We start from the raw sequence: 16756 nt of genomic DNA, 5'->3' as shown, positions 1-16756 counted from the left end.
TCCTCCAGGGAGGCCCTTGGCCTGAATCCAAGCTTCCCACAACAAAGCCCTTCGTAAAAGGGCCACACGTGGCGATCAAGGCCGCCGGCTCCCCACGTGTGAGAGGGTGGAGAACAATCTTATCCTAAGAAGCTTAATCTCAGGACTAAAGAGACGCCACATTGGGGCTATGCCAAGTCAGTAAGCATTTATTAAGCGCCTGCTGGATGCCGGGGCCCAGAGAAAGGCAGAAAGGGTCACGCTCCCAGCTTAAGGTGGGGGAGGGGGGGCCCACACGCCACGGAGGGGAGGGACGGTCCCCAGCGGCAACGCCTGGGCCTCACAGATCCTGGGCACGGGACCGAGCTCGCGCTAAGGAGCGCGCCCCTCCCCCAGCCCCAGCGGGCCCAGGCTCGGCCTGGTTCCCGCGCCCTCCCGCCTCTCCCCCTTCCAGGGTCCGCGCGGCCAGGCCAGGTGGGGGGAGGGACGCGGCCGCCGCCCGGCTCAGGGGGGACCCCGGGCTGGGGGCCTGCGGGCAGGTGATTACCGAGCTGGCGGGAGGCCATGTTGCCGGCAGCCGTCGGAGAGCCTCTCGGGCGGGAGGCGCGCGCGCTCTCTCGGGGGCTCAGGAAGCGAGGGGCGAGGCAACAGCAGGGGGGCGCCCGTGCGCTCCGTCAGGGCCTCCCCGCAGCGCAGTCAGAGGCGCGTGAGCTCTCCACGTGGGTACTCAGCCCCGTCACTTACTTACTGCCAGGCTGTTATAGAAGCAGCCGGAAGGGCGGGGCTAGCGGGGCGGAGGAGGAGCCGCGGGCCTGGGACACGTGGTCGGGCACGCACCGCTCCGAGACGCGCAGGCGTGTAGCGGGGCGGGGGGGAGGGGAGGAGCGACCCTGCCCCTGGGCCTTCCCGCCTGCCTCTCTCGGTTCAGTTCGCTCCAAGGGTGCTTACTTTCCTTCTGGGCTGTAACGCCCAGGATCGTTACATCTTTCCTGATACAGTTCACCAAGCGCCAGGGAGAGTGAACAGTGACCCTCATAAGAATAAAAGCATTTATACAGCGCTTTAAAGTTGGCAAAGCTTCGACCCTCCCAGTTAAGGGAAGTAGTTGTTACGGTTACTGTCGCCCTGTCACAGACCAGTAAACTGAGGCTGGCAGTGAGCAGTCACGCAGCCGGAGGCTGGAACAGGATTTGAACTCGGGACTCCGCGACCCTAAGTCGGTGTTCTAGCTGCGAACCCTTCATTCATTCATTCATTCATTTAGTATTTATTAAATGCCAGCCATTGCCAGGCACTGAGCCAGAGAGCTCTGGGGGTACAGTCCCTGCGCCCCTGAGAAGGGGTCATCACCCCGTTAAAGGGCTCCATGCAGATGGGGAGAAGGAACCGGCCCAGCGCTCTGTGAGGGGCACACAGCGGGGCTTCATCCGAGTTCCAGCCCAGCCTCAGGCACCCGCCCGCTGCGTGAGCCTGCCTCAGTTTCCTCATCTGTAACAAGAGCTGGAGAAGGCAATGGCAGATTCTCCAGGATCTCTGCCAAGAAAGCCCCAAAGGGGTCACAGAGAGTCGGACGCTACTGAAAGGGCAGGAAGCCGGAGAAGTGGTTAGCAGTAAGAGCGGGGGAGGGAGAGCACTTCGGAATGAGAGACAGCTGGAGAAAATGCTGAGATGGGTACTCCCGGCTGGGCAAGCACCCCTGCCAACCAAGGCTGGCACCTTCTCTGTAACTTTGAGCCAGTGGAATTCAGATTTTTGACCTAGAGCCCTGAGAAGCTGAGGATGGGTCAGAGGTGGGAGGCGCACCCGAGTCTGCCAGCCCCAGAGACTGGCCTGTCATTCAATCTTGGGGGCAAAAGGGGAGGTTCCTGCCAGAATCTTTTACAGAGTGATAAATAATAGTGATAAAATAAACTGCATAGTGATAAATTATTAGTGATAAATAATAGTGATACATTGTATAGTGATAAATTATTAGTGATAAATAATAGTGATACATTGTATAGTGATAAATTATTAGTGATAAATAATAGTGATACATTGTATAGTGATAAATTATTAGTGATAAGTAATAGTGATACATTGTATAGTGATAAATTATTAGTGATAAATAATAGTGATACATTGTATAGTGATAAATTATTAGTGATAAATAATAGTGATAAAATACATTGCATAGTGATAAATAATAGTGATAAAATAAATTGCCTAGTGATAAACTATAGTGATGAAATAAAGTATTAAGTATTTCCTATAGGTTAAAGCACTAAGAATGCAAAGAAAGGCAAAACATGTCCCTGCCTTCAAGCAGATCACTGTCTAATGGAGGAGATTATATGCAAGCATCTACATATGAATAAGACTTGCTTCTTGTTGTAGCACGTGCTGCAGCCATATCTGGTAACTGTCTCAGCAGGTGGGATAAACCTGAAGCCAACAGGCTTCAAACCCATCAGTGAGTTAGGGGGGTATCTACTCCAAACATGTGAAGACTTCCCTTGGAAGAATGGTTGGATTAGAACAATTTGTCCCAACAGTCATAAAGACAGCCAAAGTGGGCACTGTGGAACGCTTAGAGCTTGGTTGGACATGGCATTATGGCAAGGCCATCCACTGCATCCTGGGCCACCACCATCATCTTGACTTTTGTCCCCTGGACTTTGATAATTCTGTAAGAGTGAATGAGTCTGTTCATCTCTATCTCACTTATATCCAATTCATGAGAAAGTCAAGTTATCACCTGGGGATGTCACCGGTCCTTTTCTAAGGATGAACAAGAACTACAACAGATAAGATATGTATGAGATAAAAAGAGGTAAACTCTACAGGAAGATACTAGCATTAAGAAGCACCAAGAAAGGCATCTTTGTAAGATTTAGAAGAGGCCAGGAAGCCAAGGAACAGAGGATTCCAAGCCTAGGGTTATCTCTAGTGGGGAGAAGGAATGTCTTGTTCTATGAATAGCGAAGAGGCCAGTGTTAGTGGATTGCAGAGTGTGTGAAGGGGAGAAAAGGGTAAAGAGACTGAATATATAAGAATGAACCAAGTTATAAAGAGTTTATACAAACCAAACAGAAGATTCCATATTCAGTCCTGGGGTGATGGAAAGCCAGTGGAGAGGAGGGAAGGTGACATGATCAAGCCTGTGATTTAGGGATGTCACTTTGATCTTAAACTCACAGGGGGTTTTGAGGTTACCAAAAAAATGAGCGTAGAAAGGAAAGAAAGGATGACTCAGAACAAAGTCAAACCCTTCCTCTGTGACCATGGACAAACCACTTAGCCTCCCTAGGCCTCCATTTCCTTATCTGAAAGAAAAGGGCTTCTAGTGGATGATCTCTCAGGTTCCTTCCATTTCTATATCTATGATCTTATGATAAATCTATGATCCTATAAATCTCATGGGTATAGATAGGTCTTTGAAGTTAAGACCCAGCGGTGATATTGCTGGATCAAAAGTCTAATGGGGAAAGATAATACTTTAAAAAAAGAGCTCAAACGTGGATGCAGAGGAGGCCTGGGGAGAGGAATTATGAAAGTGATGAAGCTGGCCTGGTTCCCTGGGCCCTCCCTCAAAAGAACTGTTCCAGCGAGAACTCAACAATGGGGGAAGGGGCTGCAGTGGTAGAAGGATGTTCCAAGGCAAGAAGGCCAAAGCACTGAGTGAAGCTCCAGGGTATGTGCAGTTTAGGCATGGTGATGAAATCTAGAGAGCCAGAAGCAAAGCTTGGAAGATGAAAGAGACAGCGAGGTTCAGCATGGCCAGGGAGACAGGAAGACTAGAAGCCAGAAGACTGGTCAAGAGACCACTGTGATGTGGCAGTGAGAATGAAGAGGAAGGAAAAGATGAAAGGATTTCAGGGGTCAGAAAGGAGAGCCAGTTGGGGAGAATGGAACAAAAAAAGAGAATTTATAAAATCTTTGTGTTATAATGGTACGTCAAAGGAGAATTTCAGTATAGCCACCATTTTGCCTTAAATAGCAGGTCCTGTACTTCACTGAAGCTTTTTAAATTTAGCTGAGACCTCCAAAAATTTAACCCAGGTAATTAACTGGTTATTGAAAAAAGAATTTCTGGGTCAGGTTTATTTTTTTCATGACGAGCACTGGCTAGTCACAAATTCCAGAACAGATATCCTGGTATTTACTGATAAATTTACAGTTTCACCTAAAGTACATCTTCTCATTCTGCGTTTGAATATACAAACCTTTCCCTTTCCTTTGCCCACTGTAGCTGTAATAATTCTCACCATATCCTTCCTGCTCATGTAAGTAATATAAGAGTTTTGGAAATTCTACTCATGGGTTACTGGTTATTTGGAACTATGAACCTTTGCTGAGCATATAATAAACCATAATTAAAATGTTTCTTAGTGTTGATAAGCATGTTAGAAGCAATACCTATCAATCAATCCCTGGATATTTTCATATCACACCTTAGATAAGAGCATAAAACATAGAATTGTAAAATTGTAATGAACCTAACAGATTATTTAATTCTACCTTTTCATTTTTTCAGATGAGGAAACAGAGGAACAAGGAACTTAGTGACTTAGCCAAAAAATCATACCAGTAGAAACGAAGTAGGCAAATGTAGACCTTAGACCGGAAGCTGCTTCTCTTCAATCTCTAGTGGAATTTTCTTGTACCGATCTGCCAAAAAAGATGAAGGTAAGTCTAAATTCTTAGTTTTAGACTCCAAATCAAGTTGACTGAATTGTAGCAATTTTTTTTTTTAATCATAACTTTGTCAGTACAGGCAATTCCCTTTACCACATGCAATTACTGAAATTCATAAGTTTAGACTTGAATGAGGTGCTAATGACTCTGGTACTTCAACAAATAGAAATAGTAATTGAGTTTAGCACTTAATTAGAGGTTTTACTAGAAAGTCACACTTGCTTCAACCTCTTAAATGATCCCAGTTATGCGACTTTTTACACATTTGTAACCTGGGCAAGGGAGCATGGGGAATGTTTTAGAGGATGTTATCAAGGACATAACTATCTCTAAACTTTTGACAGATTTTTAGCTTTCTTTGGATGTTCTTTAATTTGTGCTGAAGACCTCTATAAGTCTGCATTATAGTTCCCATCACCTACTTTTCAGATCACCTTCCTTTTCAGTTTTCTGTGTGTGTGTGTATATGTGTGTGTGTGCATGGTCTTCTTCCATTAGACTGCCTTTCTTTTGGTATTTGTATCTCCAACACAATACAGCATCTGATACATAGTAAGCACTTAATAAATGTTTATTAAATATTGATATATTCAACACAAGGGACAGAAACAGATGTACACAAGAGAAGTCCCCTAGAAACACCAAATCCCTATTTTCATAGTACTCTGTCATGACAAATAGAATTCATGCGACCATTTTCCTTCCTCCTCCAAGGATAATTAGCTGTGCAGCATGAATATTTTGGGCCTACTTCTAAACACAAGCTTTTAAACATTCTTCTCCTAGGTTTTACGTGTTAGCCATCAGAAACCCCAAGATGGGAGAGAGGGTAAAATCCTCATTCGGGCTATTGCTAGAGCATGCTACCTTCATGTCCTTATAGCTCACCTTCCCTGCCTTCCAGATTATAGTAATAATATCCCCTCTTCTAAGTTCTTTATTTCCCTCTCCTTCAGTAAGTCAGGGTAACCCAGTCTTTATACATTAAATATGGAGAATGGGTTTATTAAGGGTAAGATAGTGGAAAGTGCATTGGATTCAATTCTAGAAGACATGGGTTCAAGTCCTATCTCAGATACTGAGGGGGCACTGTAGGAAGGTAGAGAGAGTGCTGGACTTGGAGTTTAAGACATAGTTAAAAGATCAGGGACTTTTCAAATAAATAAGCTCCAGCCAGACATGAAAGCAGAGCTGCAGTCCCTTGAGGCCAGAAGTAAATTTCAGGAATAGTACCTCTGGCAGCAGAGAAGAGAGCTGGCTTTGGGCTTAAGGAAGAACTAGCCCTGGCATTCAGGAGCTGAGCTGCAGAGAACACTTCAAGAAAAGAGAAAAGCCTAGAAGTAAAAGAAGAGTAAGTAGACTTGGCCACATCATTTCCTAACATGTATGCCCCTCTATTGTTATGCTCTTAAGTTTGTGCCCACTCTTAACACCTACAGCCTTATGTATTAATGGAAGAGTGCATCCTAAATATAGGGAAGGGGATGTTTTGTAACTGCTACTCCGACTCCATTAAATTTTAAATGCAGAAAGTACTTAAAGCTTCAGCTTTGACTGTACTAAACTCTCTTAAGAGAAGGAAGTCAGTCAGTCAGTCAATAAGTATTTTTCAGGAAAGAAATGTCCTTTGTATATCAGTCCTTGTTAGACATCTTTAGCCAGAAACATTCTTATCATTTGCCTTTGAATTATGGTTATATTCATGTTCCAGATGTGAAGTACATCTGAAAATTTAGGTTGGAGCCAGAATGTGAAGAACTTTAGGTCCCAATTCCTTTCCTTTGAATTTCTTTTTTTTAAAAAAAAGTTGTATGTGTGTATACACATATGTGTTTATATATGTTTACATATATACACACACATATACACATTATTTTCCATAGAAGCAAAACAATATTTGTATGTATATATATATAGTAGGTATATGTATATATGCATATACATATTCTAAGTATATATGGAATATTTGGTGAATGTGGAATATCTCCAAACATAAATTCTTAAAATTTATTCCAAGCAGCATAAAAATAAAACCCTAACAATACATCATGTCTTCAGAAGCTGAAAGCAATTTCATAAGTGTGTGAAAAGAAAAGGTCAGTAGGCAAGGTTAAAGTAAAACCTTCAATCTCACATCTGGAAGAGTTCCATGTAAAAATCAATAGCAGAAGAAAAATATTTTGGATCACTTGAAACAATAAGGGAATAATAAAAAAAAACTTGAATGTTTTCCTTGGAGCAAAAAATGAATAACCTTTCAAAAATAGAAAAAGAAAAATCTTGAGGCAAAGGAGCTTGATATGCTCAGTTGTAAGATGCAATACAATTGCCATTTGTCACATGTCTCCATTTCCACAAAGAATCTAGTTTAGAAACAAGATTAAATACCGGATTCTAGATGCTATAAAATGTATCTTGTCTTTATTCTTGGTTATTGAAACTGGATGTCAAAACACCTTTACAGCATAAGATTCATTTGGGAACAAAATCTATATAATTTATAACAAAATTGTTGTCATAAAAACTCACAGTATATCAGCTGTAAGGAGATATAGTTTTAAAAATGTATGTTTTATGAGATTTATAGACTTAATAGACTTAGGTTCCTTTATGTTGGCTTTCCAAAAAACATCTAAGAAAACTATATACCTTCTTACTTGTAGGACCTGTTTTCACTGAGTATCCTGCGTGTACACCAAGGAATCAGTTTGCTCTTCAGGAACTTTATCACTAAATGGTATCCAAAACTAAAGGAAAGGAGGATGAGTCAAGTAGTGATAGAATCTGAGAATTGGAAAGGACTACCAAGACCACCCAGTCTACCCTGTAAATGAACAGGAATCTCTTATGCAATGTTCCCAATCAGAGCACAGGATAAATGGGGCTGTGTCCTAGTGGGCTGATATATGCGGAAGGTGTACTTCATCTTTGGGAAAACATAATTCCTCTTCCTGGTGACCATTATCCCTGTGCTTCACTTCATAGTCCTGTCAGCTCTCAGAAACTACCCGTGGGGTCCCATTACCATAGTGTCCTTCTTTTAAGGTCTTCATTCCCTTTCTTCTGATGCAATTGAACTTATTGTTGGACTGTCTTCTGTGCCACCCAATCAATATTTTTTTGCTGCTGATGAAAAATTTCTCTCCTGACTGTCCCCAGCAAGCAGTTTATCCAGCCTTCACCTGAATACTTGTAGTGATGGGGAACCCATTGATTCCTAAGGTAGCCCATTGTATTTGTTAACTGCCTTATTAGGACATTTTCCCTTATATAGAGAACCAAGCTCAGCCCTTCTTTACCTTCTGCCCATTTTTTCTAGGTATTTTGTCTGGGTCTGAGTAAAACAAATTTAGTTTTTCTTCCATACTTCAAATACTTGAAGATGCTTATCATATCCCAACAACTGTCATCTCTTCTCCAATGAATTCTTGGATGACATGGTTTTCACATCTCACACCATCTTGCTTATGGACTGCCTTTAATGAAATATGGTTCCCAGAACTGAATATAATACTCTAAATATGTCTGACCAGAACAAAGTCCAGCAGAACTATGACATTTTTAATTTTGAATAGCATTTCTATTAAATTAACCATTGTTTTGTTTAAGAGATGGTACTGAGCAGTTTGCTTAGAAAAAAATATTTTAACATATTTGTACAATAAGTTGGAAGAATAAAAAGGAGATGGTGGAGAAGGAGGAAGAGGAGAAGGAAAAGGAGAAGGAAAAGAAAAAAGAGGAGTAAGAAAATAAGAAGGAAAAGAATAAGAAAAAGAAGAAGAAAAGATTGAATATTTATTAAAAAACAACCAAGGCAACAGGTTAAATAAAGGTTATTCTCAGGGAATGAATTACCAATAGCCGAAGCCACCACGAGGGAGCCATGGAAATTGTTCTTTAGTCCTTAACCATCAATTCAGGATAATGTCAAGAAATATGAAATAATAAAAAGTATTCTAATACTTTGCTAGTGGTGCCATGAATTGCTTCAACCCTTTACAAATGTAATATAGAATTATATAGTAAAAGTTACAAAATGTTCATAATCTTTGTTCCAGTGGTCCTAATACTGGAATCATAACTGAAAGAAGCTATTGGGTAGATCAGGGGTGGGGGTGGGAGAGACTAGATCAAGCTATAAAAATATTCCTAGCAACACTATTTGAAAAAGCAAAACAAACTAGGTGGTTAACAATTGAGTAATGGCTGAGCAAATCATGGTTCACGAATACAATAGCATATTATTGTGCCATAAGAAATGAGAAATATGAATACTGAAAAGAAATAGGGGATGTCATATGAAGTGCTAAGAGATAAGAGAACAGAATCAAATGAATTCTAGACTTACTGACTACAGCTATATAATTACAGACAACAATAAGAGTAATAAACTCATTTTACGCAGAGAAAAGTTTTAAAATGCTCATGAACAATTTGGTTACCGCCATGTTAAAGTCAAAATGTCTATATTTTATTTTGAGTTTGTGTTTGCATAGAGCCACCTTTTAACTTTTGTGTTTTATTTTTTTTCATGTTCTTATTTACATGTTGACATATTCAATGGAAAGTGAAAGGGATTCTCTTTCTAGGAGAGCTACTCAAATAATGAGTGGCAAGAGAAATTATCAGGTTTCAGCCAAAATGGAGACTGTCTAAACTTTTGTTGCCTTTTCTGGGAATATAGTCTGGTCACTTTGCCCATGGCCTAGAATCATTTTACTTCACTGCTAGAGTCCCAGGGTTTGTCCCAAATATCAGTTGAAATTTAATTATCTTACATGGCATCTGGCTCTGGCCATCTCTATGTAGAAGTTGCCAATTGTAGGGACCTAATCTGATAAACAGATGAACTAAGGCTGTAGGGAACTCTCTGTCCAGGAAAAAGTTTTATTTAAACAAACATCTGTCTTGATAACTCATTTTATTGGCTACTTGACAACAATTTCTACTTTCTTTTTTACTTATAGAATGTCACATTTAGAGCAACAGCTCCCATCTTTACTTTCTGACCCACAGAAGTGACTATAAAGATGGAAATTTTAGACCCCATATCAGGAGATGCTGGTATTCTTGTAGATCATGAGAGAGGCATTTAGGGGCAAGAGGGTCTTATGATACTCCACGAGTAAAATTATGTAATTGGCTCTGTAAAAGGCTCCCATCTTCATGTACGCTGAGGGCAGTACTAAGGAGACCACCATTCCTCAGTGTTTGTAGAAATGGATCCTTATGCCTCACTTATTCAGCTTGGGTAACAGTAGTTGGAGAGGACCAGGGAAAAGCCATGGAATGTCATTATCAATGATACTCTATTGAGTTTATTAAAGGAATGTCAGAAAGGCTTAATACACACACATATGTATATATGTGTATGTATGTATATATATGTATATGTGTGTATGTATATGTATATATATACACATGCACACATAAACAGAATGCCTTCTACTTGCAGACTCTCAATTTACAAATGATCCATTCATGATTGCTGCCACCTCTGTTCTTTTCTGCACAGATGAAGTCAACATTACCGTATCCTTTGTCTGAGGAGCTATTTTGGGGGAGAAGGGGAAAGGCAGGTATTTTCATTCAATTTGGGTTCAGAAGTGAGGGAAGGAAGGAAACTTTGAAAAGCAGAAATAGCTTAGTTGGAGTAAAGGTATTATGAAAGTTGACAGATTCCCTGGAGAGATTGTTTAGTGGTGGTCTACCTACCCCAAAATGTCTGCCCTCACAGTACCTGAAATTTTACTATTTGTTCTACTGCATGGGATTGCCTCAGATGAAATATCAACTTGATTTAATAAGCAACAAAGAGTAATGGATAGAGGATCCACTTTGGAGTCAGGACTACCTGGGCCTGAGCTCCACTTCTGACATACACCACCGGGGCAAACCTGGGGAAGTCACTAGCTTATCCTTTCCATGCCCCCGGCCAACGTCAAAGACTGCCAATTGCATAAACGTTGCCAAACTGCATAGACAGAGGAAGTTTCCTCTCTCTACACTGATGAAATCTCACATACAAGTAAACAAACTCGTTTAAAATATGTGAATACTTCTTCAAGGGTAGAGGGCTACCGCTCATCAATACATGGTTATGAATTAGTTCGTTCTGATTGTTTTTCTCCTGATTCCTTGATGAAATGACAAATTTGTTGACAAAATGAAAGGTCTGAATTTGGACTTGAAGAAGGGAAAAGTGGGTAATTTTGAAGCATGGAGCTTTTGGTGAGCAGGGCAAACCTGGGGGGAACATGGCAGAGTTGGGGACAGGGTTAATGAAGTAGAAGTCTAAGAGTTTCATGAGGTTACAGGTGCCTAGAGAGAGAGGCACTCAGAGTTACAAGAGGGCTGTGGAAAGGGAAATGGGAGGTTACTAAAAGCATCACTAATTTCAAAATTTTGACTAGGGCTGGCTCAGTGTCTGTAAGGAAGAAGGAAATTCTCTCTCCTATACCGCAGGATTTTCCATTTCCAAGACTCAGAGCACAGGATTATATAGATTATGAAATAGATAGGCTTTGTGGAATTCCTTGAGAATCTCAGCTCTACATATCATATTTCTAGGAAAAACATGGGTTCTGAGTTATAAACAACGGAGAAAAACAACTTATAGAACATAACCAGTTCTTGAGGACTGACCACAGATCTTAGCTATGAACCACCCATAATGTTGGTAGGTGGAGTTTATGATTAGTGCTATTATGAAGAGTTTTCACCAATAGTTTATTTACATATAAATTATAGATTATAGAACAAACTATAATTATATATTATATATATACACATCTATTTTATATATATTATTTATGTATCTATTTGTAATTTAGGGGATGAAGGTCTAGATCTAAGGCTTATTTATCCAGAGGATAGAAAGCATGTGCCTTTCTGAAAATCTGCTTGTGTTTTGTATAAACGTGATTGAAAAGGCTGTATAGAAAAGGTTGTTTGAACAGCAAGAACTCTCTAGAAGAGGTCAGGCTTGGGAGAGAGAAGGGGGAAAACCAACTCATTCAGGGAACCTGAAGCTTTTAGGAAGGAAATGCAGTGTACGTAGATAGGGGAAATCAACCTGTAAACACCTAGTGGCCAAATACCTGAGGAGAGCGGGAAAGTCTTACCCATTTCAGCTGGAAAAGGACTGTCACTCTGCTTCATGGTTAGAGTAGAAAAGGCTGTTTCTTCCTCATAAGAAGAGAAATAACAGGAAGGAAATAATAGGAAAGATGTGCTAACAGTAAAAATTCTGCACGGACTGTTAAAGTGCGCAGCAGAAGAAAGGCTCCTTGTGGTGGTGGTGGTGGTGTTATTTAATTATTTTGGTAGTGCTTGATTCTTTATGACCCTATTTGGGAGTTTTCTTGGCAAAGGTACTGGAGTTGTTTGCCATTTCCTTCTCCAGCTCATTTTGCAAATGAGGAAACTGAGGGAAAGAGGGTGAAGTGACTTGCCCAGGGTCACACCGCTAGGAAGTGTCTGCAGCTGGATTTGAACTCAGGTCTTCCTGACTCCAGTTCCAGCTCTCTATCCACTTCTCCATCTAGCTGGCACCTCCATTTCTTATAACAAATACATATGTGTGTGTGTGTGTGTGTGTACATATATATGTATATATGTATATATTTAATATTTAAATGAAAAAGAGGAAAAAGTAAAGTCAAGAAACATTTATGAGGTACCACCTTCATTTTGTGACAGGTACTGTGTTCAGTGCTTAGTATACAAAGAAAAGCAGAAACTGTTCTTTTTCTAAAGGTGTACACTGTGTAATGGGAAAGGGCAGGGAGGAAGCATGCAAATAACTGTATACAAACAAGACCTATATATATGCATATATACATATGTACACACACACACACACACACATATATATATTTCCAAAGGCAAGGCACTAAAATTAAGGAGAGTAGGGAGAGGACTTCTTTTTTTTTTTTATTTTTTTTTATTTTTTTATTTTTTAAAGTTTAACAATCACTGCCATACAATTGAGATTTTATCCCCCCCACACCTACCCCCCACTACCCCCCTCCCTCCCCACTACTGCATACAATTCTGTATAGGTTCTACATATACTTTCCTATTGAGTGTATTTTCATTATAGTCATGCTATGTAGTCAGACTAAAATAAATGAAAGAAATCATATAACAAATCAAAACATGATACACAAAAACTTACACATACACAAACATGATCTGCTACATTTTGCGAATGACTTCCATATTTCTTTCTCTGAGTGTGGAAGGCATTTTGCCTTGAGAGGCACCATTGGGATTTTTTTTTTTAAGAAGTTCTTGCGTTATTATGAAATTCCAAGTCTACCAGAAAAAACTCTCGCACACTGTGGTCGTTGCTGTGCACAAAGTTCTCCTGGTTCTGCTCCTTTCACTCAGCATCAGGTCATATAAGTCCTTCCAGGCACCTCTGAAGTCTTCTTGTTCATCATTTCTTATGGCACAATAGTACTCCATTACATTCATATACCATAATTTATTCAGCCATTCCCCAATTGATGGACATCCCCTTGACTTCCAGTTTTTGGCAACTACAAAGAGTGCTGCTATAAATATTTTTGTACATGTGGGACCCTTTCCCATTTTTATGATCTCTTGGGGATACAGTCCTAGTAGCGATATTGCTGGGTCAAAGGGTATGCACATTTTTGTAGCCCTTTGGGCATAGTTCCAAATTGCTCTCCAGAATGGTTGGATGCGCTCGCAGCTCCACCAACAATGAATTAGTGTTCCAACTCTCCCACATCCTGGGAGAAGACTTCTTGCAGAACCTGAGACCTGAAGGGAAGCCAGGCTGGTCTGGAAGCATAGATGAAAAGGGAGAGGACATCAGGCATGGAAGACGGTTAATGACAATGCCTCTGGAGTCAGGAGATGGGAAAATTACAAGGAGACCAGTGTCACTGGATTATAGAATATAGAGAGGATAGTAAAATGTAAGAGGGTGGGAAATGTAGAAAGGGCCAACTTGTAAAGGTCTTTGAAAACTGAACAAGTTATTTTATATTTGATCCTTGAGGTAATAGGATGTGTGTGTGTGTGTGTGTATGTATGTGTAAGAGAGAGAGAGAGAAAGAGTGAGAGAGAGAGAGAGAGAGAGAGAGATGGTCAGAACTGTACCTTAAAAAAGATCATTTTGATATCTAGAGAAGAGAAAAAAATTCAGTAAAGTTGACCAATACATCAAAAAATTCTTATCTATTCAATATTCCACACCCATAGATTCCTGCCTCTTCAAAAGTTTAGGGAGGTATCTTCTCATATCTCTTCTTTGGAGCCAAACTTGTACTTACGAATTTTGCAATCTTTATTTTCAATTTTTTGGGGTTGTTTTTCTTGATATTTACATTGTTGCATAGAATAATTGACCTGTTTGGAAGATGACCTCTCTATAGGATAGATGAGATTTTTTTTGATGTCCTATTCAGCTATTTAAAAAAAATCTAGTGTGAGCAAACATTTAAACATGTTTAGGACTGAGAAAACAACAAAAAGGTTCTAAAGTGCAGTTATTTTTAACACTGTTAAATTTGGAGGATCATTCACTTAGAGTTGGAAAGGCCTTCAGAAGTCATCTACTCCAACATGCTCATTTTACAGATGATGAAATCAAGGACAAGAGATGAAGTTACTTGTGCATTTTCAGGTAGAGAGTAAGCATTAGGCAACACTGGAAGTCATTTCCTTTGGCTACAAATCTAGAAATCTTCCCACTTTGCCTTGTCTAAGGCACAATATTCCATGTTCTCTACAACTTATCTTTTTAAGACTATATTAAATTGTGATTAAACAGAAATTTAATGGAGTATTCTATGGAGACATTATACTCTTCTTGTGACTCTAATTTAAAATATTCTGTGACTAAATCCTAATGAAATAATTATGAAGAGGGAAAAAATAGCTTATGTTATTAGACTTAGATCCTACATTCAGAAAAATGCTGAAGTTTAAAAGGATTGTTAATGGTACTGTCTTCAGTTCTTTCAATTTTCAACTTATCCTTTAGTTGTATTTCATTACATTTAACCACTCATACTTAGCTAACAAATTTGTGAGTGTTAAAGGGTAAAAATGTAACTACCAATTTTGGTATTTTTTTTGCTAAAGATATATAAATATATGGTCTATATTGAGAGACATTATTATTGTCATATAAGTGTCATATGTCATGTAAGTAAGAATTCTTTTTAGTTTTAAGAAGATAAGTCATAGGGGGAGGAGCCAAGATGGCAGAATAGAAGGACATACATATGCTAGCTCAGAACCCACTGCCCATAAAATACCTGTAAAGAAGAACTCCCAACAAATTCGGGAGCAGCATAAGCCACAGAACAACAGGGCAGAGGAGATTTCTGTTCCAGAGAGACCTGAAGTCAAGCACCGGACCAGAGCAGAGCCCAGCCCTGCCTTGGCCACGAGGCACCAAGAGGAGCACATCCAAGCAGGCTTTAGGGACAGAATCTCCAGCGTCCACGCAGGTCCCTCCACCCACGGACGCCAAAGGTTGGTGAGAGAGTCTTTTTGGCTCCCTGAGAGGGGAGTGGGGTGTCCCCATGACTCAGGCCCCCTCAGGAGGCAGCAGCAGAGGCAGCAGCAGACAAAGGCTCCCAAAGCAGGCAGGAGCTCTGGATCCATTGTTGAAGGTCTCCACATAAATCCCCAGAGGGAACTGAGCCCTTGTGTGGCAGCCCTGCCCCAACCTGAGCACCTGAACTTAATCTCACACTGAATAGCAGCCCCGCCCCCGCTGAAAGCCCTGAGGCTGGGAAGCAGCATTTGAATCTCAGACCCCAAACGCTGGCTGGGCTGATCTGGAGGCGAGGTGGGTGTGAAGAGAATATTCAGAAGTCAAGTCACTGGCTGGGAAAATGCCCAGAAAAGGGGGAAAAAAAAATAAGACCATAGAAGGTTACTTTGTTGGTGAACAGATATCTCCTTCTTTCCTTTCTGATGAGGAAGAACAATGTTTACCATCAGGGAAAGACGTAGAAATCAAGGCTTATGTATCCCAAACATCCAAAAGAAATATTCCATGGACTCAGGCCATGGAAGAGCTCAAAAAGGATTTTGAAAATCAAATTAGAGAGGTGGAAGAAAAACTGGGAAGAGAAATGAGAGAGATGCAAGAAAAGCATGAAAAGCAGGTCAACACCTTGCTAAAGGAGACCCAAAAAAATGCTGAAGAAAATAACACCTTGAAAAATAGGCTAACTCAATTGGCAAAAGAGGTTCAAAAAGCCAATGAGGAGAAGAATGCTTTCAAAAGCAGAATTAGCCAAATGGAAAAGGAGTTTCAAAAGCTCACTGAAGAAAATAGTTCTTTCAAAATTAGAATGGAACAGATGTAGGCTAATGACTTTGTGAGAAACCAAGAAATCACAAAACAAAACCAAAGGAATGAAAAAATGGAAGATAATGTGAAATATCTCATGGGAAAAACAACTGACCTGGAAAATAGATCCAGGAGAGATTTAAAAATTATGGGACTACCTGAAAGCCATGATCAAAAAAAGAGCCTAGACATCATCTTTCATGAAATTATCAAGGAAAACTGCCCTGAGATTCTAGAACCAGAGGGCAAAATAAGTAGGAATCCACAGATCACCACCTGAAAGAGATCCAAAAAGAGAAACTCCTAGGAACATTGTGGCCAAATTCCAGAGTTCCCTGGTCAAGGAGAAAATATTGCAAGCAGCTAGAAAGAAACAATTCAAGTACTATGGAAATACAATCAGGATAACACAAGATCTTGCAGCTTCTACATTACGGGATCGAAGGGAGTGGAATATGATATTCCAGAAGTCCAAGGAACTAGGACTAAAACCAAGAATCACCTATGCCAGGCCTAGAGGCCTGTGTGGGCTACCCGAGTCTTCTTACCTCACCTCCGAGGTCTTCGGTTGGCCAAAACCGGATGCTCATATGAGAGAAAGGACGTTCCAGAGTCGAACAAGGGTTGAGCTTTATTTCAGGGTCTCGGTTACAAGTGCAGGGGGGTCTTCCTTAGGAGGAAGAGGGGGAGATTTCCTAAGGAGGCTAAGATCTTAAGGGATTGGAAGTAGAAGTACAAGCGGGGAGAGAGGGG

General features: G+C 40.6%; 1 protein-coding gene and 1 long non-coding RNA gene across 2 annotated transcripts in view; one reads left to right on the top strand and one right to left on the bottom strand.

Moving 5' to 3' along the window:
• Positions 1-842, bottom strand: part of ATIC (5-aminoimidazole-4-carboxamide ribonucleotide formyltransferase/IMP cyclohydrolase) — a 37880-nt gene extending 37038 nt beyond the window's left edge. Inside the window, exon 1 of the mRNA XM_072617504.1 lies at positions 527-842. Within this exon, the coding sequence (XP_072473605.1) occupies positions 527-545 (19 nt within the window). The 5' untranslated portion in view covers positions 546-842. The remainder of the gene's footprint in view (positions 1-526) is intronic.
• On the top strand, positions 90-8593 carry LOC140509713 (uncharacterized). The gene is made up of 3 exons (XR_011968890.1): positions 90-176; positions 4496-4647; positions 7320-8593. It is a non-coding gene; the product is annotated as an uncharacterized lncRNA (long non-coding RNA).
• The last annotated feature ends 8163 nt before the right edge of the window (positions 8594-16756 follow it).

Source organism: Notamacropus eugenii, chromosome 6 (genome assembly GCF_028372415.1).
Source record: "Notamacropus eugenii isolate mMacEug1 chromosome 6, mMacEug1.pri_v2, whole genome shotgun sequence".
Taxonomy (NCBI): domain Eukaryota; kingdom Metazoa; phylum Chordata; class Mammalia; order Diprotodontia; family Macropodidae; genus Notamacropus; species Notamacropus eugenii.
The sequence above is the reverse complement of the archived record's forward strand: the minus strand, read 5'-3'. Positions and strand labels throughout refer to the sequence as shown.